Consider the following 22,512-nt stretch of genomic DNA (forward strand, 5'->3'; position numbering starts at 1 on the left):
CTTGTGCACGAACAATACACTATTTTTTTTAACAAGAGGCACACCCAGTCTAATGTTGGGGTGGATTATTACAATCAGCTAAAAGAAGAGTCACAACATCCAGAGGCGGAGTTTATTCTATTGAAACCAGGCCGACGATTCAGAGTGGCAAGATAATCAACAATAAAGTTGCTTTCTTAACATGACAAATAGACGCCTTTTAAAAACAAGGCTAAGGTAAATATAGAAAGATGATAGAATAACAAATCAATGGCCCTTGATGTTTGAGATTATTGAGATTTTTATTCCCAGAAAAATTGGGATGAGGGTGGGGTGAAAAACTGAAGCCGCGAATGGGAACGTTGAGTTGTATCTTTCACTTAATGTTGTTGCAATATAAGCAAGTGGAGGGAATGAAAATTAGGGTGGAATTAAATATCAAAATTCGTGACATCAGCCTCTCCTTAATGCTTCCCGTTGAAAAGACCTTACCCACTGGACAAAAAAAGATCATATACCCAGCCTCTTCGAAATGGAAGGGGACATGAATCAACTAACAAAGAAATCCTTCCTTTCTTATTCACCAGCATGAGCAACGAGTGACCAAAAAATGCACGCTTGTTTGTTACACCCATCTACAAATATAAGTTGACAATACTAAGAACACCTGAATATCATGATTCAGTTTCAGTTGGCGTGTCATTTGCAGCTGCTTGAGCTTCAAGTAGCTTCATTTGGCGCTCTGCATGTTCCCTTTCGCATTGACTAATTCCCATGATGATGTCCAGCATAGTGCCTGTCGTTCCAAAGAATACAAGCGGTGCCAGAGACTTGCGCTTTATCCCTACTGGAATTGCCAGCAATGCTCCTGCTACTGAGAACACCCAAGTGCCTAATGCACTGCAATGAAAACTCTCAAATTTCAAAGTAGTCCAGCAGCAAAAGAATTTTGGACATATGCATATCAACCTGAACTGATTATAACATCTACTTCTCTGATACTAAACTCGTTATGCTCCCGTCATAGGGCTTTAGGAGCAGAAATCGTAGGTATAGCTATAGGTTCTCTTTCTATCTCCTTTTTCCAATTACAACCTTCACAATAGGTGCTCGTAGATGAATTATGAATACACAAGCACACACACGGAGTGGTGATGATTATTCAAAAGAGGCACCAACCTCGCTCTAATTCATTGCCACTTCACCACTTTTTGTAAAGACTTAATAAGAAAGCCACATAATCTTAAAACAGAGCATGCAAAGAAGATGAGAGTTAAGAAGCTAATAGGATAATAAAACTACTATTGAAGAATATCAGGATTCTTTATTCAATCCTTACATGAGCACCAAAGTAATCCATCCAAGGTTAGGGTTAATCCTAGTGCTTAGTACATGCCATTTCGCAATAAAGGATTACTCATGACCACAAGCATTGTGATATATGCTTAAAACTAAAATATGACCGGCATTTCATAAACTGAACTTTCAACTCATGTAGGGATTTCATGAAATGAAGGGCGCCTCCTTTGAGTGAAATGAATTTATCATACAATGAGAGCTCAGGAATGAGACATGTCAAATCTTATGCAGTTATCCTTTGAATTTCATAGGAGGATCTACATTATGCAGTATCAAGCAACTCATGTAATGTTTAGGCAGTAAACTACTCATAAATAAATCTTGTCTGCCTAAGATACCTAAACCAAAAACAATAATGACTTCACAACTACAGATGACATTTACAATCATCAAAAGAACAAAGAAAGCTGGCTACTCATTGACAATAACGGATTCGGGATTTTAAGGGAACTAATCATCTGCCAGCACATACCATCGGCAAAACAAAACTAGATTATAAGTAGAACTTGTGGCTAGACCAGTTTGACATATTCATTGAATAATCTATCCATTTTAAGATACAATCAGAACCTAATCTCCTTATGACATATGCAAGCCCCTTATTTCCTTGTTCCTGGTGCAAAGGCAAGTACTTGTATCTTTACCCTCACAATGAACTGATCATTTTCAACTAGCTAATCAATTAAGATGAGTACCTCACGTTATAGATTTCAAAACCATGGAAGCAAGGTGATTAAATAAATCATTTTAAAAAACCAAAATAAAAAAGGGGAGATAAAAAAATTAACTTGGAAACGGAGCAGTCTTCAAGATGCTTGACGTTATCTTGGCCTGCCATAGAATCCTCTCCCCTTCAGAATGACTCACTGTGCAAATGGAGCTGAGATCGCCAAAAGCTAGGGCTAATGGGAATTTTTTTTAGAACAGTCAATTGAAGACCCCCTCTCTCAAGCTGCAAAATTATGAAAAAGCAAATAGTTAGTAGTAGCCGAGGAAAAGTTGAAAATCAAGCATAAAACAAATTTCCACTCTATCAAGTGACTCCAAAATCAACTAGAAAACCTTTAATCACCACATCCCACTTCCTACCAAATTTAAAAGTTCACTCATTCGCCAAATCTAGTAAGAAAAAAAAGGGGAAAATTACATATAGGTCCCATATAAGGGCATGAAATTTAGAAACTACAACCCAATCCCTTGGACTTGACTGTAATTTGTCAAATGTGGAAAAAGACCACACTATCCTTGCTTGAGAAAATGAAATCAACGTAGAACCACCAAAAAAAAAAAAGCCAAAGCCCTAAACACACTTGTCGTTCGAAACCACCAAAGCGAAGTACCATGCAATCAAAGTCAAGATCTCTTTGCCATCAATGTCCTTCCCATCTTAGATGCAACAATCTCCATCTTTCTCATTCAGGGATGTCTTCTTCATTGTTTGCCTTCCTAGTTGTTCGTCTTCCTCATTTAGGGACATCTTCATCATTGTTTTCTGTTTGTGCTAGTTTAGGCATATCTTCAATCTTTCGTCTTTCATCTTCCTTCCCATCCTGTCTTCTCCCCCCGTCTCATGTATGTGTTCACAGCTAGTAAATGTTATTCAGGTATGTATTATGGAATATTTGGGTTTTCATCCACTGATTTCGATTTTATGCCATATTCTTGTTGGGGTTTGCTTGAATGAAGGAGATTTTAGCTTATTGCATTTTTCTAGATTACTTAGCCCCTCGAATTTCATCTTATTTCATTGTTATTCTATTCTGATTATTCTCATCTACCTTGTTTGAGTTTCTAAAATAATATAAATGGTAGATCAGAAATTGCACTATCTGTTGTGATGATTTGACAGTTTGTGCAATATTGGAATGGCATTTGAGGTCTACCAATGTTCCATGTAATTCATGAACATTAAGATTTGAATTTCTGATTGTAAATTCTTGAATTTTTGGGTGTAAACATGTGATTTTGATGTGTAAAAATAAGATGCTTATGTGGGAGGTTGAATTTGAAAGTTTATTGTTGAATATATAAAGAGATAGCTGTAAATAGTTGATAAGATGGATGTAAACATGAAGTCTTTAACTTTCAGTTGTGAATTATTGAATTTTCCATTGTAAATATGTGAACTTGACATGTGAAAATGATACGTTAAAGTTAGTGGTTCATAGTTGAACAATTGATGAGGTAGTTATAAATAGTTGATGAGATGATTGTAAATATTTAAGGAGACAGTGCTAATGTTGTTGAGAAATTGTGACACAACTTTTACTTGTTTTTGACAGGTATAAAAATTAAAAACTCATGTTTGTATTTCTAAATAGTGGCCCCCTATTTGTGTTGTGACTGTAGATTAAAATCTAATTATATCATATGTGTAATTGCAAGTAATACTGAGTAGGAGTGAATATTTCAAATTTACAAGTGTTGGCGCTGTTTACCTAGTTAGATTCATTTTATCATTCCAATAGATTATGGCTTGCATTTAGTAATGCGGCTTCAATGATAGGAAAACAAAAAACTACTTGAGTGGAAGGGCATGTTAATGCCTCTGGTTGAAAAGGTCATTATATCTCACTGTCAATACAAGTTCATATATCATTTTACACAAGTATTTATTTGCATTTCAACCTATGTTGCAATGGCTCATTTCCATGTTGATATGGTGTGGGATTTAGTCTATGATCTCAACAACAGAGCATAGGGAGATACTATGTCAACAGTCACATGAAGCTCTAGAATTTCAGAAAAGCAGTAAGCCAGCAACCAGTGAGGTACCTATGCAACGCTCTAAAGGAACAGGTAGAGAAAAAGTGATTCCAAAAATTAATCAAGGAACACATACAATTTTGCATTGACATTCCCAAATTAACTCATTTGATGATTACTATTCTACCATTAGCAGGAACTCTTGAAACAACTTCTTTTCTTCTCTTAAAAGCTTCTGCTCAAGACAAAATTGACTCTAAAAATGACTCTCTCTAGTCTCCCCAAACTAAACGTATTCAAAAAATTAGACATTTTAAACTAGGAACATTCTTGCTATGCTCCTTATCTTCTTCTACTGATTGCTACAAGAAAGATATTGCACGGAGGGCAACACAAATTGTAATCATAATCAATACAAATATTGTTCATCCCGTCAAGAGATCCCATCTTCTTACTCAAATTGATGAGACAAATGTGAGGAGATGATATGCTATCTTCTTGTTAACTGAATGAGGAACTGCTAAAATCAGTCTTCAATTAAAAAAAAAATAGTAATGAAAATAGCCAGAATAATTGGGACAAATTAGAGTGGGTAAAAATTGGAATTCAATATAATTCATGGAGAAAGAAAAGCATTAGATCTATATGGACTCATTCAAATACTTGAATGAAGTACACTAAAGTTTTAAATTAATAAGAAAGATAGACGCTACAGAAGATGCCTAAATATGTCTTTTACATGCTTAATTTTCTCAGCAGTATTCAGAAACAACACAGAAAGTAAAGCTCCACATTACAGAGTAAGAATGCAAGTGAGTAGAGTTGAGAAAAACCTCTAGGGCAATGAAGCAAAGACAATGAGAGAAGGTGACGGCACTGTAAAGGGAAGCATATGAAGATGACAACGCAGCAAGTAGATGAACACGTTGGCGAAGGGATGCAGATGAAAGAAATGGCCTAAGGGTTCGCACCATTGCTCTGTGGAGAAGGGATGCAGATAAACGTGGAAGGAGAAGGAATACAAAGGAGCAAGAAAACCTAAAGGGTATCTTTGTCATTGTAACCTAACAAGTAAAGGTAATATTGTCTTTCTACATCTCTCTTAAATTACACTCAGGTCCAAGGAACTTGATTATAGTTTCTAGATTTCGTAGAACTTATTTGAAGATAAGTCTCTTGTACAGGACTTATACATAATTTTCCCTTAACTAAAACTAACTTCTTCAGTCAAAATGATTTTTATTTGGTGAAGTGATACTTAAATCCATTTAGCAATTGAACGAGGCATTGATATACACAAGATTAAAGAGTATTTTATTGTAGATAAGTCAAACATCATATCTTAGAATATGTTCTGCGGACTGCTGTTCACAGAACATGTTATGAGAACCAAAAAAAAAAAAAAAAACTTGTTTGAATATTCTAAAAGATTATATTTAAAAACAGAAAATATAAAACAATTGTTTTCAGCACATGTTTGAGAAAAAAAAATTATGGTCCTGTTACTTATCTCTATAGCCTCTAGGACCGTACCCAAAAAAAAAAGTGTATAATGAGAATTCAAATGTCAATCAAACAGCAACCAAAGCTTCCCAAAAAAAAAAAAAAAAAAAGCTACCAAGTACCTACTTCCAAAAAATATATGTTTACCCCTACAAAGGAAGAGCTACCGAGACAAGATTTAATATTTTTCCTTCGATTAAGTGCTAAACCAGGATAAATCTATTCACTAAGTTGCAGGCGAATCATCTAGGACTACTAGAAGTCTGTCTTTTCAAGTAAACCTATTCACTAAGCAAGAACAGTGGCGGGCTGAGCGATAACTCTCTCCATTAATTCACTCTAGTTAGTTAACCAGAATAAAAATCCAACATTTCTTAAATTTGCAGGCATCGTCAAATAGAACCATAAAAATAGCTCGAAAACAAACCTACAACGCATGGTAAACAATGGCTACTTCTGTATATGGATATACGTTGACCATAATACTTCTGCAGATTCACTCATCTAATCAATGAATACGATCAAATTGACGAAGGCCCATATATGATGCAGGTAATTGGGGATTGAGAAAAACGCAAACAAATTACGAAAGTAGCAAGGCTTTCAGGTAGTGAACAGCGTGAGCAGAACACATGAAGAAACTTAGAGGAAAAAAACAAGAGAACAGAGTCAAAGCAGCAGAAAGATAACAGGGCAGAGCAAGCAGAACGCTCAATCTAAAAAGGGGAGAGAGAGAGAGAGAGAGAACGAAGAACCAGAACAGAACGAAGAAGGAAAGCATAAAGGACGCACCTGGCTCACGAGCACGAAGTCGACGAGCCGGGTTCTCTCAGGCGAAGAAGAATGAAGTAGGCAGTGGCTCTCTCAGACGGACGGAACTCGGACGCACGAAGTGGATGAAAGCCGTCTAAAGCACGATGAGGAATTGAGGCAGTAGGTTGGCAAAAGTTAGATGAAACCCGGCTCCCAGGCAGCGCTCAGGCCCCGTAAATCCTTTCTTATTATTGTTCATTTTTTTTAAAAAAAAAAAACATAACCATTGAGCATTACAATTTTATCAACTTTTACTTTTAATTTTTATAATTTTTAATATTTTTGATTTTTATGATTTTAAAAAATTTGAGTGACACTTATTTTTTAAATTTTTATAGTTTTATTTTTTATTATTTAGTATTTTTTTATTTTTTTAAATTTTAAAAATTAAAATTTATAATTATGATATTTCATATTTTTTTAAAAACCACAAAATTATAATATTAAAAAATTAAAAATAAATTATAAAAAATTTAATTTTAAAATATAAACATATAATCTACAATATAAATTTAATTTAAAAATTGATTATCTTTTAGGAGTAAAATAAAAATGAGTTTAAAAAGTTTACTTGAACCCCTTTTTTAAGATCAAGTTTTAAAGTTCAGGTTTTTTTTTTTAAAAAAGAAATTCATGTTCAAACTCTTATAAAAATGACCTTGAATGAGCGATCAGCCAAGCTTGGCTTTTATTCCTTGTTTTATTTTTCTCCTCTTTCTTGTTCCCTGAAACAATAATTCAGAAACACCCTAAACATGTTTATGCTTTTTATTCTCTTTTACAGAATTCAGTTTTTTTGTTTTCTATTACACTTTCCCGACTAAAAATACCTTATCAAACAGATGTTTTTTTTTTCCCCCGAAAATATAGTCGCAAAAGGGATAACTTGCTTGACATATATTTTAGAGCAAACAACAGACATTCTTCTCAAAAGGTTTTCAAGACATATTTTTGAAGATTATATTGATAAATTAGACATGATTAACTTCTCCGTTCAGACTTAAGAGAGGGTGGTGAGCTTGACGGGAGATTTAGTAATTAATTTTATTATACAAATGCCAAACATGGTATTATTGAGTAATCCCATTTTGGCAGATTTTGTGAGATAGAGAGGCTTCTGGGGACCTAAATTTTTTTTTTTTTTTTTTTTGCGTTCTTGCTGATATATGTCAACTCTGTACATGAGTTCTGTAGCATGAAATGTGATGTTTCAAATCTACAGTAAGCGAAGAAGAAAATGGACATCACAAGAAATTATACACGGCAAGGCCAACCAAGAAACCCAATAGTGCACCAGCAATAACTTCAACCTCAGTGTGGCCTATCGATACTTTTAATGGGAATAGACCATTTGCTGCCAACTTTGAGAGTTCTTCTGCATCTGTTGAAAAGCCTGATGATGATAGCTCCTCACTGGTTTTCTCTCTTTTACTGTCAGATTTGACCAACACTGATGCATTTCTCAGTTGTGTTTCTGAGGAATTGGCTTCTGGGGAAAGAAGGGACTTCTCTAAGCTTTTTACATTCAAAGAAGTTGATGTTCCTAGCTGGGAATTGATCAACCTATCATCTCTATCTTTGGAATCTACAGAATTTTCTAGCATCTGGAGTAGTTTGTTCAATACTTTGGCATGATTCCCCACTTCTCTTCTTACACCCTGCAAATCACAACAGCACTCAACATTCCAAGAACCACAAACATTTATATGGATACGAGAAATGCATGATGAGGACACCAACACATGATAAAATATGCATTGCTTCAATTTTTTAAATGCAACGTCTTGTCTAATGCAAGCATGACACATACAGGATATGGCACTACTTTGTTTATAAGTTCCTCTCAACATGTTTCACTAAAATCAATAAAAACTTTAAACTTAATTAACTTTGTCTAAAAAGTTTAACAAGTTTTCAACTCTCCCCTTATTAAATATACATACTTTAAAAATAAAATACTCCAGCATTTAATAATTTTCTGCCTCCAATGGGGACAAAAGTATAAAGGTGGACACAAAAATTAGAGGTGCCTTATGAATAGGACCAAAACAAATATTCTCCCTCTACCCTATAAATAAAACAAGGAGTCATTAGCATTTTTGTTCTTTTGTTTCTATGTTTTGGTTAAGTGGTGTCTGAGCCAGCTTGCGTGAACTTCAATTGATTTACCCCTCCAGTCTAGAGTACCAATGTCATGGCTGGGTATTTCACAGGAAATTTTCTTGCATTATGGTACTAAGCCATTGGCACGGCTAAGGTTCAAAACAGAGAAAGTACATCTAATCAATCACATGTCAGATACTCGCTTCTACTAGCCTATCACTAAACGAATTACTTGGGTTTAAACAAGAAAGGTTCTAGATGTAAAGAAACTTTTTTCAAATAAAATTTGACATAGACGCCTATTATTCAGCTTCAAACCATTACAACAATGAGCTGCAAAGAAGCATTCTTCCTGCAGGACCTAAATAGTGGCCTGAAAACAGTGTTTTGTTTCAGTGAGGGGAATAATGAGGTTAAATACATCCTAAACAAAAAGACTGATTTAAATGAAACATTGAACCATGTTCCCTTCAAAGCAGCCAAAGAAAACTACTTTCCTTCAAACAACCTTTTTCCACAAAATGGACATGGAAAAAAAAAAAAAGAAAAGAAAAGAAAAAAAAGACATGGATGGAAAATGACTGATCCTTTATTACCAATGAAAGCACGGTTCACCCTTAAAAACCATATCATTTTTAGGCATAACCAATAGGACCCTTGAAATAATCAACGACAAAATAACCCCAAAGCAAGACATGGTGCAATTTTTTTTCATTTCCCACAAAAGCAGCATCAACCGATTAATATTATATGACACCCCCTCAATTTCCATGGTATCAGTTCGGCCAACAGAAACTGTCTTGGAAAGAAAGATTCATCTGAACCAGATTTAAAAGTTTCAATCAAATCACATCCTTCAAAACTTGAACAAAAGTTCACTTTTTTTCTTATCAAGCTGGAATCCAAATACAACATTTCTGGCACAGCATATTGAAGGAATAATGCCCCAAATTCTAATCTTTCAAGAACAGAGATTTTTGTTTTTTTTTTATTTTTTATCAAATCCTATCTGCTCAACATGGAGTTTTCCTTGTACTTTAAGTCCATTATATGGTGAAATCCCTCCAAAGAAAACAAGTTTTGAGCTCGAAGGTCAAAGTACATAAATAAGGGGTATAGCTCTCAAATCTATGATCTATCACATCACAGAAGCTCAAAAGATAGAGAGAATTCATGGTGTAAATGTTTACCCAGCAATGTCCGTAAACATATAGCATCTGCGTAAAGAGAATAAAGTTACAAAAGGAAATCCTATTGAAATGTGATCATTTGCACCATCTCAGTCAGAAATTTACATCAAATAGTTTGATCGCTCATTGGTATATATCAAACAAGGAAACTCAAATACTCAAGTCCTATGTCAATAATGTCAATACACAAGAATCTGACAAGAATTTGACAAAAGAATACCATACCTGAGCATCATACATAATGAGGCCAGCATACACAACTGATAAACCAAAAATGGGATCGGAGAAGCCTCTGCATTTCAAAATTATATGCTTACAAATAAACCCCAATAAAAGAAACTCCCCTAGACAATTTTATGCTTGATTCTTGAAGTTCAAGAGAATACATTAAACAGAGGAATTTTCAATGAACCAAACACCTAGCTGGCACAACATAATCAATCTTCTTACCTCTCAAGACCAAGGAATGTTGCAGAAGCCACTGTTGCCTATCCACAGGAAAATGCAAATAACTTTGTGAGATTGACTCTGAAACCCAAAGCCCCAACAGGGTTATTTATAATAAACCATTCAAGTGACGTGGATAACAATTGGATAACAACAAAACTCAGGTCCAATTTTTACTAGGTTTTTGCTATCGAAGTTTTCTATCAAGAAATATGACAAGTATATACCTGTTTGGGTAAACTAATAATAAGATTATTGATTTGTTATGCCCATTTAACCTCAGTCCTTTCAGTCAGTATTAGTCTTTTAGGACTAGGATCACTTGAGAAAAGTGAATTTTCAAAGCTTTGAGCCGGCCTTCCCTCTCCAAAGAGAGTTACACAAAAGATCCTTCAGTCAGCCATGGGCCAGAATCCAGCATAACCAAAGCTTTAGCCTGATTCCGAGCTAAGCTGCCTTTTAAGAGTTCCGACTCCATTTGGCAAGTTAGGGCTCGTTTGGTACATGGAATGGAATAAAATAGGACTGGAATGAAAAATCATCATTTGCTTGGGAAAAAATATTTCTCGTGCTCCTAGATTTTTTTTAAAAACAAAAAAAGTAACAAAAGGAATTATTATTGTTGAGTAACAATAACCAAAGTACAATAAATATTGTATATTTCAATGTTTGTGCAAGAAAAAGGAAATATCTTCTCTTTAATACATCCAAATGGGGCATGAGGGAAAGAGATTCCCTTTCCTTTATACAAAAAGCAAGATATGCAATATATATCACAGCCTTATTATTAGTACTCATCAATAACAGTTCTATTACTGTTTTCATTTAAGGACAAAATTGTTTTTCATTCATAAAACTTTTTCATCTTATTTTCCTTTACACTCATTTCCATACTGCTCATCAAAAAATCGTAGGAGAACGCAGAAAACAAAGAGCAGGGCTAGGGAGAAAAAGACAGTAGCAAACATCCCTACTTTCACCTAAGTCATTTTGTTAAGCAATTCAAAGAGATTGAAAACATTTACCAAGTTTCTTATTACAAGAACTAGTTCATCCATTCATTAATTTGTTTAGAAATAAAACTAGTTACGCAACATTTCAGAGACTTATTCTTTAAGATTTCAACATTCCAATCAAAAAATCTCCCCTATATTTTGTTTCTTAACTACTTATTACATAATTATCTCTAATCCAGAGGACAGGGGTTCAAGGTCATACAGACGAATGGGTTGATGGAAATCCTCCGGCCTGAATGACCGCCTTGATATCAAACTCTTTCCCATATAGAAGCACAGAAGTAAAGGGCTTCGAAATCTGCCCAATCGCCGCAGAAGCACCAGCTGCAATCAGAACCTTCGTAGCAGATACAAAATCATTTCAGCAACAAAAATAAGATTGAAAAAACAAAAAGAGTGGGACTGATAAAACGTGAAAATTGAGAGAAACCCATAATATGTAAAGCATTTAAGGATTGAATCTCGATATGGGGCACCTTGTTATGGGCCAATTGAGAGATGTCATCGAATGATAGAGCTGCAAGACAGGTGATCTTGAAGGTAGAAGCGTTGGCGTTTCTGAGACGATGTTGCGGAAGTTGATGGTGAAGAATAGGATTTCGATGACCGCCTGATGAGACGAAAGAGATCAGAGACGGAAGAGCAGAGACGGTGGAATGCAACAAGAACATGGCCTCTCTTTCACTCGTTCGGTCCACTCTATCTTGAAAGTTGCAACTTACCAAGTCGCAATTTTGAATTCCGCGTACTAGTTGGCTGTTGCGCCGTTTTGCTGCCGCCACATGCTAGCAATTTTAGAGCGTGGTTCACGTTGACGGCCAAAACTACAATGCTTGTGGTTATTGCAGGTAACTTTAACCAAGATATCTTCTTCAGCAAGTTAATATTAAAAGGAAAAATAGTAACAAAATCCCTCTTAGATAATTTAATCTTTTAAAATATCATAATTTTTTTAAAATTTATAAAAACTTTTTTATTATTAATAAATTTATATAAATTATTAAATTATTTTTATTAAAAATAAATAATTTATAAATTTTATTTAAATATTCACAATTTTTTTTTATATTCGCAACAATGTAACAGCGAATTAAAAATTATATGTGCAACATGCAAAATTATAATTTACTATTATATTATTGCAAATATAAAAAAAAATTATAAATATTTAAATAAAATTTATAAATTATTTATTTTTAACAAAGTTAATTTAATAATTTATATAAATTTATTAATGACAGAAAAATTCTTAAAGATTTCAAAAAAATCATTGTATTTTGAAAGACTAAATTATCATTTATATATTTTAAAAAAATTTTATTATTATTTTCTCATATTAAAATTGCATGTTCTATATTTACTTTAATTTAATAGTTATCACTTCTTTTTTAAAAAAATGTTATTAATTGTATATTGAAAAACTTAAAATAAAATACTTTATATTCTTTCCATTTTAAATTATAAGACACTTCTAAAAAAATTTAATATCCCAAATTTTTTCATGGTATCAAAAAAAAATTAACATCTCAATGCATTAAACACTTAAACAAAAATAAAATTTTATTAATGATACTTTTTTAATATTATCCCTCACATATATTCTTTCTGTTTTTTTTTGGCAAACAGAATATTAAATAAAAGGCATTCTTAAACTTTTATAAGTTTGTTTTCAGAAAAATAAAATTATCAAGTGTGTTTAATAAACCTTAGTAGCACACCTGGTTTTATGCCTTATAAATTAAGAGAGGGAGTAGTTTTTTAACATGATAAATTATTATTACTACTACTACTAATGTTAAAACATTTATAGATTTTTACCTTTTTTCCTAAAAACAATGGGCTCCTTTTTTTTTTTTTTGGGAAAGGAATATGCCCTTAAAACTTAGGTTAAGAGACAAACAGGCCATATGGAAATAATTCAATGTTTTATGCAAAATCTTCAATTCAAGTTTTACACAGGAAAAAAAAGGTAAAAGAGCTACTTTTTATTTATCATGTTACTTGTTTACAAAAAGAAAAAAATTATGCTTTGCTAGTTTGCTTCACTGCTTGTTTTCTTTCTTTTATCATGATACTTTCAAATTAAAAATTAACATGGATGATAGGTAACTAAATTATTTAATATAAATAACAAACAAACAAACTTCATAAATTATTTGACCGCTTGACAAGTCCAATCTCTTATTTTCCAAGTATAAACTTGAATTCATATTCCAGCAAAGCACTCTGCAAAAATGCACTAATTAGCTGGACATTCAAAGAGGTAAGCCATACTTCTTTGAAACATTATCCATGGATAACAGATTTCAAAGCACAGGTCTAAAAAGATCAGCGATATCAAGATTATACAAAATCATATTTTTCTGTTTAGATACATTAACTAGAAAATATTACCAGAAGCCTTCTTATCAGAGGAAGCAAAATTGCTTCACTGCACAAGTAATTTTGATTTCATTGCTACTAAATAAATAAATTATACAATATTATTTATCATCAAAACATCCTCTCACCATCTACACCATTTCCTTTGAAATTTCATGTACATCCACACCATATCTGCATCCAACATCAGAGTTATTACTGATTCTTTCTACGCCCGCAGATAAAGTACCAATAAGCTCAAGGAGGAAGCTTAGGAGCAGCCGGGCAGCTTCCACGTTTGCTATTAAGTTACTTGATTAAAACACAAGTCGAGATTTTTTACAGCTCAAAATAGTTTTTTTGAGAGAAAACACAACAGTAGATCCTTTACTTTGATTACTTTTTGTTTATAGTTCATAGTTTCTAAAGTTTTTTATCATAGTTCTTAGCTCCTTTAGCTTGATCAATTTGTAATGTTAGTCCCTATAGTTTTAAAAATACATATAAAAACCATGAGCTAGCATTGACGGAAATAATTCCACAGTAGCTCTCTTAACCCTTTTACTGACATAGTAAAAATACAAGGTATAATTGAAAATACACATAAGTAAAAAGCTCTTTTATATTTGGAACGTGGGAGATGGTGAGATTAAGTATACATCAACGTAAAGGTTAATAGAGTTCAGTTCGTGTAAGCAAAATAAACTGTCAATGTCAGCTCACTCATGATCCTTATGCGCTTTTTTAAAACTATAGGGACTAACATTGTGGATGGATCAAACTAAAGGAACTGGGAATAATGAAATAAAAACTATAGATACTAAAAAAAAAAAAAAACACACACACACAATCAAATTATAGGAACGTATTGTTGTATTTTCCCTTTTTTCAAGAAAAAAAAATCTCTCTACATGTTATGTCCTTACTGGACAACATAAACCAATAATTTGTGGCCTTCGGACCAAGTTCAGGATTACCTTCGCACCCGAATGTTACACAACATGGAAGAGGATGTCATCACTAGCAGCTACAGAAGCATTCCCGTGAAGCACCATGAGAATCATGGAACAAGTTATAACCATTTTCTTCCTATCCGCCCCAACAACCTGCCTTCTTCATCCTTCGAAATGTGAGGATCAAGGTCCGTGAGATTCTTAACAAAATCGTCTGCTTCATCCTGTCGATTCAGCTTACGATACCCATCAACTATAGAGTTGTAAGTACTCTGGTTTGGCCTACACCCCAGCTTGATCATGTATCGAACGACATCAATAGCCTCCACAAACATTGAGTTAGCAGCATAAGTTGAAACAAAAGTGTTGTACGTGACAACATCAGGAACAAGGCCATTATCTTTCATTTCAGATAATATCCGTGAAGCCTCCCCCATCCTACCGTTTCTACAGTATGCATAAATAACTGTATTGTAAGAAATTATATCAGGCTTGATTCCTTTCCCCAGAATTTCCCTCAAGATTTCTTCTGATTTTTGGAAATTCCCCGAACGGCTATACATATACATCAAACTGTTATAAGTGGTCAAGCTTGGAGTAAATCCAGTCTCACGCATGAAGTTCAAAATTTCATTGGTTTTGGCCACCAACTGCTTCCTCCCATATATTGATAGCATTGCATTAAGAGTAGTTATGTCAGGTGAAACCTCTCTTCTCCGTAACTCCAAGAAAGCGCGCTCTGTTTCCATCAGGAGGTCACTCTTGCTATTTACTAGAACAAGGGTCTTCAAAAGCACAGTATGCGTTTCAACTGAACCACAATATATCTCCTCCGCAAGAGCTTTCATCTTCTCAATCTCCTTACCATTGGCATATGCATGAAGCAAAGAAGAGTATGATAACTCATTAGGTTTACACCGACCACCCTTCATTTCTGCAAGGACTTTCTCCGACTGTTCCCAAAGCCCTCCTCGTGCCAACGCTGCCAAAACAGCATTATAGGTAGAAAGGTCAGGAGTCACTCCAGCTTCCAACATTCTCTTGTAAACGGCCATTGCTTGGTCAAAGGAACCACACCTGCTGTATGCACCGATCAAGGTGTTGAAGGTGTCCCTCTCTGGAACAAATCCTGCTCTCTTCATTTCTTTAAAAACCCCTGATACCTCAGAATCCATTCCATTCTGCCCAAATACAGCTAAAAGTGTGTTCCAAGTAACAATATCAGGGGTACATTTGCACAACTTGATCTCTTCGAAAACCTTCATCATTTCTTCAAACTTTCCCCGGTTACCATACATCTTAATAAGGGCATTAAATGTACAAATATTAGGTTTACAACCCATTGCCGTCATTTCTTTAAGTACTTCCATTGCAAAATCATCTTTTCCAGCCTTCTCAAATCCAGATAAAAGGGTGGTATAGGTGAAAACATCAGGTTTGATTCCTTTCTCCATCATTTGGTTTTTAAGCAGTGTTGCTTCCTGCAACAACCCACCTTTAGCACAAGCAGATATCAATGAATTGTAAGTTACAATGGTTGGGGGAAATCCATTACTCTCCATCTCTTTCAGAACCTCCATGGCTTCCTTTGGCCGCCAGGACTTACCATAAACATCCAATAACGCATTGTATGTAACCTTGTCAGGTGTAAATCCATGTAACTTCATCTCCTCAAAAACTTCAACAGCTTCTTTGTACAAAGAATTCCGGCGACAACAGCTTATAAGTGTATTGTAAGTGTACAAATCCGGCGCAACCCTGTTTATTTTCATACCCTCAACAAGCGCTATAACTTTACTCCAAGGCATGCCCATTTTACCATAAACATTCAAAATCACATTATAGGTAATTAAAGTAGGTGTACACCCCCCTTCTTCCATCTTGTTGAATACCATCACAGCCTCCCTGTACCTCCCATTATTAGAATAAGCTGTTATTAAAGAAGTATAAGCATAAACATCTATTTCAACCCCATTTACTTGCAGACTGTGAAGCAAAGCAGCAGCAGATGAAACCCGACCCGCTTTACCAAGAAGGCTAACAATAACAGCAATTGCAGAACCAGTCAAGAGCGTGACATAATCTTCCCTTTTTCGAACCCATTCAAACACACTCAATGCCAAGTCAAGTTTATTGTTAAACCCTAAACCCTTAATTATGCCCAAAATATCTGAAGACAGTGAGTCCCCACTAGAACCTAAAGATTGACTTAACGTTTCATCCAATTGCTTGAAATCAAATGATGGGTCGGTTAAGGTTTGGAGTACCTGCGCACCTTGAGCTGAAAGCCGATGATTCAACCAAGGCTTGCCGCGGTTGGGGTCTAAGGACTTGCCGATGCGGCTTCGCCTTCGTGTCCTGGTTGGCTCGTCTGGGTATTGAGCATTATTGTGCTGGTGTTGCGAAGAAGTGGAATCATGGTTCAAAAGGAGGTCTTGGAAAAGAGGGGTCATTGGCGGTGTTGGAGGAGGCGTGGGTGACGTGGGATGAAACTGAGGATGACTGGGAAAGAGGGGTCTGGAGGGTGGTGGGTTTGGAAGAAGAAGAGGCACAGCGAGCTTCTCCGCCATTGATGAAGGAAGGAAGAAGTGAGGAAGGCCAAGCGTGATGTGAGAGAGAGAGAGAGAGAGAGAGAGAGAGAGAGAGTGAAGGAGCGAGGCTTGCTCAAACGTTTCCGGCAACAGGCAAGCTGAAGACGACGACCAGTAACTAGAGGCTGGGGAGTTGAGTAAGCTTGTGATATTTGTTGTTATTTTTTTGGTTATATTATGTATTATATCTATGTTTTTACTTGAAGAGTGCTCTTCCAAATCAAATACAGAATTAATAATTTAAATCAAGTTTAATGAATTAATTTAAACTCGCTTAAAAAAAATTAAAATTAAAATTAATTATATGCACTTTTTTAAAAGTAGAATATTTTAAATTTAATTTAAATAAATTCAGCCTAAATTAAACTTGATTTAATTGAATCCAATAATTAGAATTTTCAACTTTATATATATAGAGTTGGTAATTTTTGTTAGACCCAATAAGCTAGTCTTAATTCAGCTAAAAAAAATTAAGATCAGACTTGACTATATAATTTTTTTTAAAAGATAGGATATTTTAAGTCTGATCTAAATAAGTCGATCAAAATTGAACCTAATTTGAATAAATCCGACCTGTCGAAATTAGTGGCTCTAAAAATATAGTAAATGTTTCCTCTAAATGAAATATTAATTAATTTATTAAACTTTTGATTTTATAAAAAATTTCACAACTTTTCATATCTAAGGTGGAATAAAGATAAGAGAAAATTATCATAAAATGCCCCATAATTATTTAAATATTGAAATTTTAATGAAATTTTTAAATAATTATCCAGTCTCTTATAACTTAGGAATAAATGCAATTGAAATGATAATAATCAAAAAACTCATATTATAAGATGTTTGGTTGATAACTTGATAACAATCATTTTTTACAAGGCTAAAACTATTAACAAGTGAGGTATTTATTGTTTAATTAATAAATTTATACTTGTCATTAATAGATGCCTCACTTGTCAATACACTTGCCTCATAGTAAAAGGTTATTGCCAAGTTATCTATATCCCATCTCATAATATGAATATTTTGATCATTATTATTTCAATTTTATTTACTCCTTAATTTTTAGTACTCCTTAATTTTTAAGATTCAGCAGATATTTTTAAATTTGATGGGACATTTGAATATTTTAAAAGGTTGTGGGGATTTTATGGTGATTTTTCCTAAATATAATAATTGATTTATTTAAAACACCTAATTAATTACCTGAGTAATTGAAAAAATGTATAAAAAATTATCAAATATCATACATTTTAGACTAAGTAAACTTTCAAAAAATGAACAATGTTGTAATTTGGAGGAAATATATATTATCCATCTATTATTGACTAGTTAGTATATTAGATTAGAAGGTACACCCTCGATCTCGAATTATAGGATAAAGTTTAAAATTTTTTTTTATCCCAAACTATGAGACAATTTAAAAAAAAATAAGGTTTATTAATAATACTTTTTAATATTAACTTTTTAAATAGAGAAAAAATTAAAATGATATTGTAGCGTGATGATTAAATATGTAAGGGTATTTTTAAAAGTTTATATTTTTTATTTAAAAAAGTAACTAAGTAAGTTTATAAAATGTCATTATTATGTTTTATTAACATGTATAATCTTATCTCAAATTATCTTATAATTTGAAATGAAGGAAAGAATAAATAGTGACACTGGATGCTAATAATCAGAAAACTAAATAAAAACATTAAAGGAAAATGTGGCAAAAATATATTCCTTTAGCCTTATTTATAGATTTAACAAGAAGAAAGTTAAAATTTATTAAATTTTTACATAGAGTTAATAAAATTTAAAATTTTTTTGTTTTAATAAAAATATTAAAAATGACTTATAAATCAAACTAAATGAAATAACTATAAATGTGTATTTTTATTTTTGAAATTTTTCGAGGAGCACCCAACACCCTAATGTTTTTATTAAAGCAATTTTATCCTTAATGTTATCAAAATGAAGCATTTTTGCCATTTTCGTCAAATTTCTAACATTGATCTCATATTGACCGTTAAAAAATTTAACGAAAAGGATAAAAATACTATATTTTGATAACATTAAAGGAAAAATTATTTTAATAAAAATATTATGGTGTTGAGTGCTATTCATAAAATATTTCAAGAATAAAAGTGCGCCTTTATCAAGAAACAACATAGGAGAAATATTTAAGATTTAAACAAACAATTTTCTCTTTTATCCCCTCTACGCTCAACATTAAATAGCTGAATAATAATAATAAGGGAGAATAATAATTAAGGACCTTCTAAGAATATTAATCTTAATTACGGATCGTGAAATTTTGAAATCCCAATTAAGAATCATGGTCCTTAATTGTGATAAAAAAAAATATAGTTTGTAAGGTGAGATTCACTAACGTGACTTGAGAATTCACTATTTTTTATTAAACAATCAATTCTCAAGTGGAGTTTCATGTTTTCAAAATATATGTTAGAAATTTTTTTAAGTCGATTTAGTGAGTTCTCAAGTGGCGCTTTTTGTTAAATAATTGATTTCCAAGTGGGTTTCATATTTTAACAATATACGTTATAAATTTTCTTAAATTGGGTTAATGAATGTCTCAAGTAGTAATAATGAATTCCACCTCACAAACTACATTTTTTATCACAATTAAGGACCATGATCCTTAACTGAGATTTCAAAATTTCATGGTTTATAATTGGAATTAATGTTCTTAGAAGGTCCTTATTGTCATTCTCTCTGATAATAATATCCATGGAAAATGCGGCCCAAAAATGGGAAAAATACCAATAAAGGATTTCACAAGAATATTAATGTTTAATACTAAATATTTCATCATAACTTAAATTTTTAAATTCAGTATTTATTCTTTTATGTTTCAATGCTGGAACTTTTTTTTTTTTTGGGAAAAATCATGATCTAATATTAATCTTTTTATGTGATGCTTAATTATCGTCTTTACTTAGGAGAATAATCCAAATAATAATAATAATTGGCCTTCGTCACTGACCAAGACTTCAAGTCTCCGTATACTGTGCCCAGCATTTGGAGGTATTCAAGAGCTGACAATATTGCTGAAGGCTGAGGCAATCACTTGACACGAGAATACAAACATAGAGTTCTTAGTTTGCTTTTATAGTCTAATATCAGAGAGCAGAATCAAATTGTTGCTAGAAATCATTTAAGTTGAATAGAAACTTTGCTTTTATGAAGATTAATAAGATGGTTAACTTTGTTTTATCAGTTAGATATGGTAACGTGAAATCAACTAGTCGTAATCTATAATGTCTGAAAGTTGCAAGTGGTTATTCTCATATCTTCATAACACAAACTAGAAAAATAAAAGCAGACGAAACAGTACAATTTTTTTGTTTGGACAATTCAACAACATATGTTTTATTGTGAGTTAGTTATTAATGTAGAAATAGCGCTAATAATTTGGGTCAAACTTGATAGGCTAACCCGAACCACTTGAAAAAAGTTAGGGTCGGGCTTGATCATGTGGGCTTTTTAAAAAAAAGGTATGATATTCTAAGCCTTATCCGAATAAGACCAGCTCAAATTGAGCCTGACTCGAATAAGCCTGATTGTCAGAATTATTAACTTTAAATGTATGTAAAGAAGGTGATTTAAACCATGTCTGATGGGCTAGCTCGAGCCCGCTTGAAAAAAGTTATGGTCAGTCTTGATTATACAAGCTTTTTTAAAAGAGTAGTATATTTAAATCCAACCTAAATTGAGTCCGGCTTAAATAAGTCTGACCTATCCTAATTACCAGTAGTAATCCTTTTCATTTCATTCCCACACTTCACTAGTCATCATATTGTTTGGATCTTTGATTTAAATCTTTATGTTAAATACATCCAGCAATTGAAGAATATATGGATGATATTTGGTGCTGATTGATATTTCTGGGAAGGGGTTACAAAATTTGAATATTGTTCTCTTCTCTTTATAATGCACTATAAATAGCCAATCCATCTATTGTATTTTTTTTTTGGTTGATAATAATAAAGATGTATTATTCAGATTAGCCCATAATATTTTTCATGGTATCAAGAGTAGGTCTCTCTCTTCCTCTCTTTTTCAATTTTCATCTAAATGATGCATTTAGCACATCCACCCAAGAAACCTTAAGCCCTAGTTTCCATCGACTTTCTTTCTCTCTTCTCCATTTCATCTTGCCACAAGAAAACCTTCCACATCACCAAGAATCTTAACACTCATCTTTACTAATTACTCCAATCAATCTTCCATGAGAAATGGTTGGTGATGATGAAAGCAATGTAGGCAAACCAAATCAATTGTGTCGTATGACCAGAACACATCAGCATTAACGCTCGATGCCTCGCATCCTCTCTTTGTTCATCCATCTGATACCCAAATCATGTCGCTCATCACACAACCTCTCGCTGGAAGTGGAAATTACGTGATTTGGATTTACGTGATGAGAGTTGTAAAATCTCTCTTACTATTCCCTAATTAACCCTAAATCTCCATTGCTAAAGAGATTACATCAAGTAAATGACAAGTTGTCAAAATCCACAATTGGATTATATAAATTAGATCTTAAGTTTTCAATGTTTTAAAAAACCTCAAAAGGTTTTACAAATGAAAAGTCAGAGTTTATTAGCTATATGGAAGCATGGGATTATTAAAAGAATCATTATATTTGCTTAAAACTAGAAAACAATGAAATTTTACAGAATCAGAGGCGTGTGCCACGGCTTATTAAACTCGTACATGGCTTATGAGCCATTGTACCATACGTTGCGGCTTGTTGAACAATGCGCCAAGGTGTATTGCACGTCTGACGACAACAGAATTCTACTGTCAATTTGATAGCAATTGGAGAAAATTTTGATGTGCCCTAATTCTCTGTCCGATGTCCAATTGATGCAATCTAGGTGTCTATAGAAAGTTTTTTTCAAGCTTTAATTAATGGTTCAAATTATTTCTTATACAAGAGTTAGATACTCATTTCAAAATTTTTACTTTTTCACCAATTTATGCAAAATTAAGTGTCCAACTCACATACCAAAAGCCATAAACACACCCAAACCACATACAATAGTCTAAAATGAACCTGAGCAATGCATCACAACATTCATCATACTTATAAATCATATTTTCAATACTCAACCTCTTAATCTCAAAAATAGAAAAGGGAGCTCTAAATCTCATAAATCATCAATTAAGCCATAAGAATCACATTTCTTATACATTTTTTACTTGCATTAGTATTTTGGCCTTACTATAGATTTCACAATTCACATACATACATTTTAGGGCCCAAAATATACTTTATAATTTTACAAAACACATAGTGCAAGTAAGTCACAAATAAATTACTCCTAGTTAGCAATATCATTCAACATATACACATACATACTTAAAAGGTGAAAGAGGCCTATTACTAGGATCTTAATCCCATGCCTCCGGTTGTTTTTCTCTATTCGATCCTCTTGAGTTTTTTTTCTTGTAATATTGAAGATAATGAGGTGAGTAC

The 22,512-nt window shown here is 33.2% G+C and overlaps 3 protein-coding genes across 4 annotated transcripts; all 3 read right to left on the minus strand.

Annotated features, from left to right (window-relative positions):
- Nucleotides 1-533: 533 nt before the first annotated feature.
- On the minus strand, nt 534-6,511 carry LOC129313082 (uncharacterized). Of its 2 annotated transcripts, none has more exons than XM_054955931.1 (3): nt 6,340-6,511; nt 2,127-2,290; nt 534-879 (listed from the first exon to the last, which is right to left on the minus strand). In XM_054955931.1, the coding sequence occupies exons 2-3, from the start codon at nt 2,174-2,176 to the stop codon at nt 654-656; spliced, it is 276 nt and encodes a 91-aa protein (XP_054811906.1). In that variant the 5' UTR covers nt 2,177-2,290; nt 6,340-6,511; the 3' UTR covers nt 534-653. The 2 variants fall into 2 exon arrangements, with proteins under 2 accessions (XP_054811906.1, XP_054811907.1); XM_054955932.1 differs by lacking the exon at nt 6,340-6,511 and adding an exon at nt 2,679-3,392.
- Nucleotides 6,512-7,459: 948 nt separating this feature from the next.
- LOC129312956 (uncharacterized) lies at nt 7,460-11,878 on the minus strand. Its single transcript, XM_054955757.1, has 5 exons — nt 11,593-11,878; nt 11,319-11,453; nt 10,104-10,141; nt 9,879-9,945; nt 7,460-8,018 (listed from the first exon to the last, which is right to left on the minus strand). Exons 1-5 carry the CDS (start codon nt 11,785-11,787, stop codon nt 7,605-7,607), a joined length of 849 nt encoding a protein of 282 aa, XP_054811732.1. The 5' UTR covers nt 11,788-11,878; the 3' UTR covers nt 7,460-7,604.
- Nucleotides 11,879-13,543: 1,665 nt separating this feature from the next.
- Nucleotides 13,544-17,139, minus strand: LOC129312827 (pentatricopeptide repeat-containing protein At5g02860-like). The gene is made up of 2 exons (XM_054955576.1): nt 14,455-17,139; nt 13,544-13,672 (listed from the first exon to the last, which is right to left on the minus strand). The coding sequence occupies exon 1, from the start codon at nt 16,998-17,000 to the stop codon at nt 14,550-14,552; it is 2,451 nt and encodes an 816-aa protein (XP_054811551.1). The 5' UTR covers nt 17,001-17,139; the 3' UTR covers nt 13,544-13,672; nt 14,455-14,549.
- Nucleotides 17,140-22,512: the final 5,373 nt, after the last annotated feature.

This window comes from Prosopis cineraria, unplaced genomic scaffold, assembly GCF_029017545.1.
Source record: "Prosopis cineraria cultivar Desert tree isolate PC_DT_omini unplaced genomic scaffold, ASM2901754v1 PC6, whole genome shotgun sequence".
NCBI classification, from domain to species: domain Eukaryota; kingdom Viridiplantae; phylum Streptophyta; class Magnoliopsida; order Fabales; family Fabaceae; genus Prosopis; species Prosopis cineraria.

What these genes read in the sequence shown, in the direction of transcription:
- LOC129312956 (XM_054955757.1), bottom strand. Translation starts at nt 11,787, where the DNA reads ATGTTCTTGTTGCATTCCACCGTCTCTGCTCTTCCGTCTCTGATCTCT. An exon ending in CTCAATTGGCCCATAACAAG is followed by an intron (nt 11,454 to 11,592) that starts GTGCCCCATATC and finishes TCTGCTACGAAG; the next exon opens with GTTCTGATTGCAGCTGGTGC. An exon ending in TCATTATGTATGATGCTCAG is followed by an intron (nt 8,019 to 9,878) that starts GTATGGTATTCT and finishes TGTGATTTGCAG; the next exon opens with GGTGTAAGAAGAGAAGTGGG.
- LOC129313082 (XM_054955931.1), bottom strand. Translation starts at nt 2,176, where the DNA reads ATGGCAGGCCAAGATAACGTCAAGCATCTTGAAGACTGCTCCGTTTCC. An exon ending in GAAGACTGCTCCGTTTCCAA is followed by an intron (nt 880 to 2,126) that starts GTTAATTTTTTT and finishes TTTTCATTGCAG; the next exon opens with TGCATTAGGCACTTGGGTGT.
- LOC129312827 (XM_054955576.1), bottom strand. Translation starts at nt 17,000, where the DNA reads ATGGCGGAGAAGCTCGCTGTGCCTCTTCTTCTTCCAAACCCACCACCC.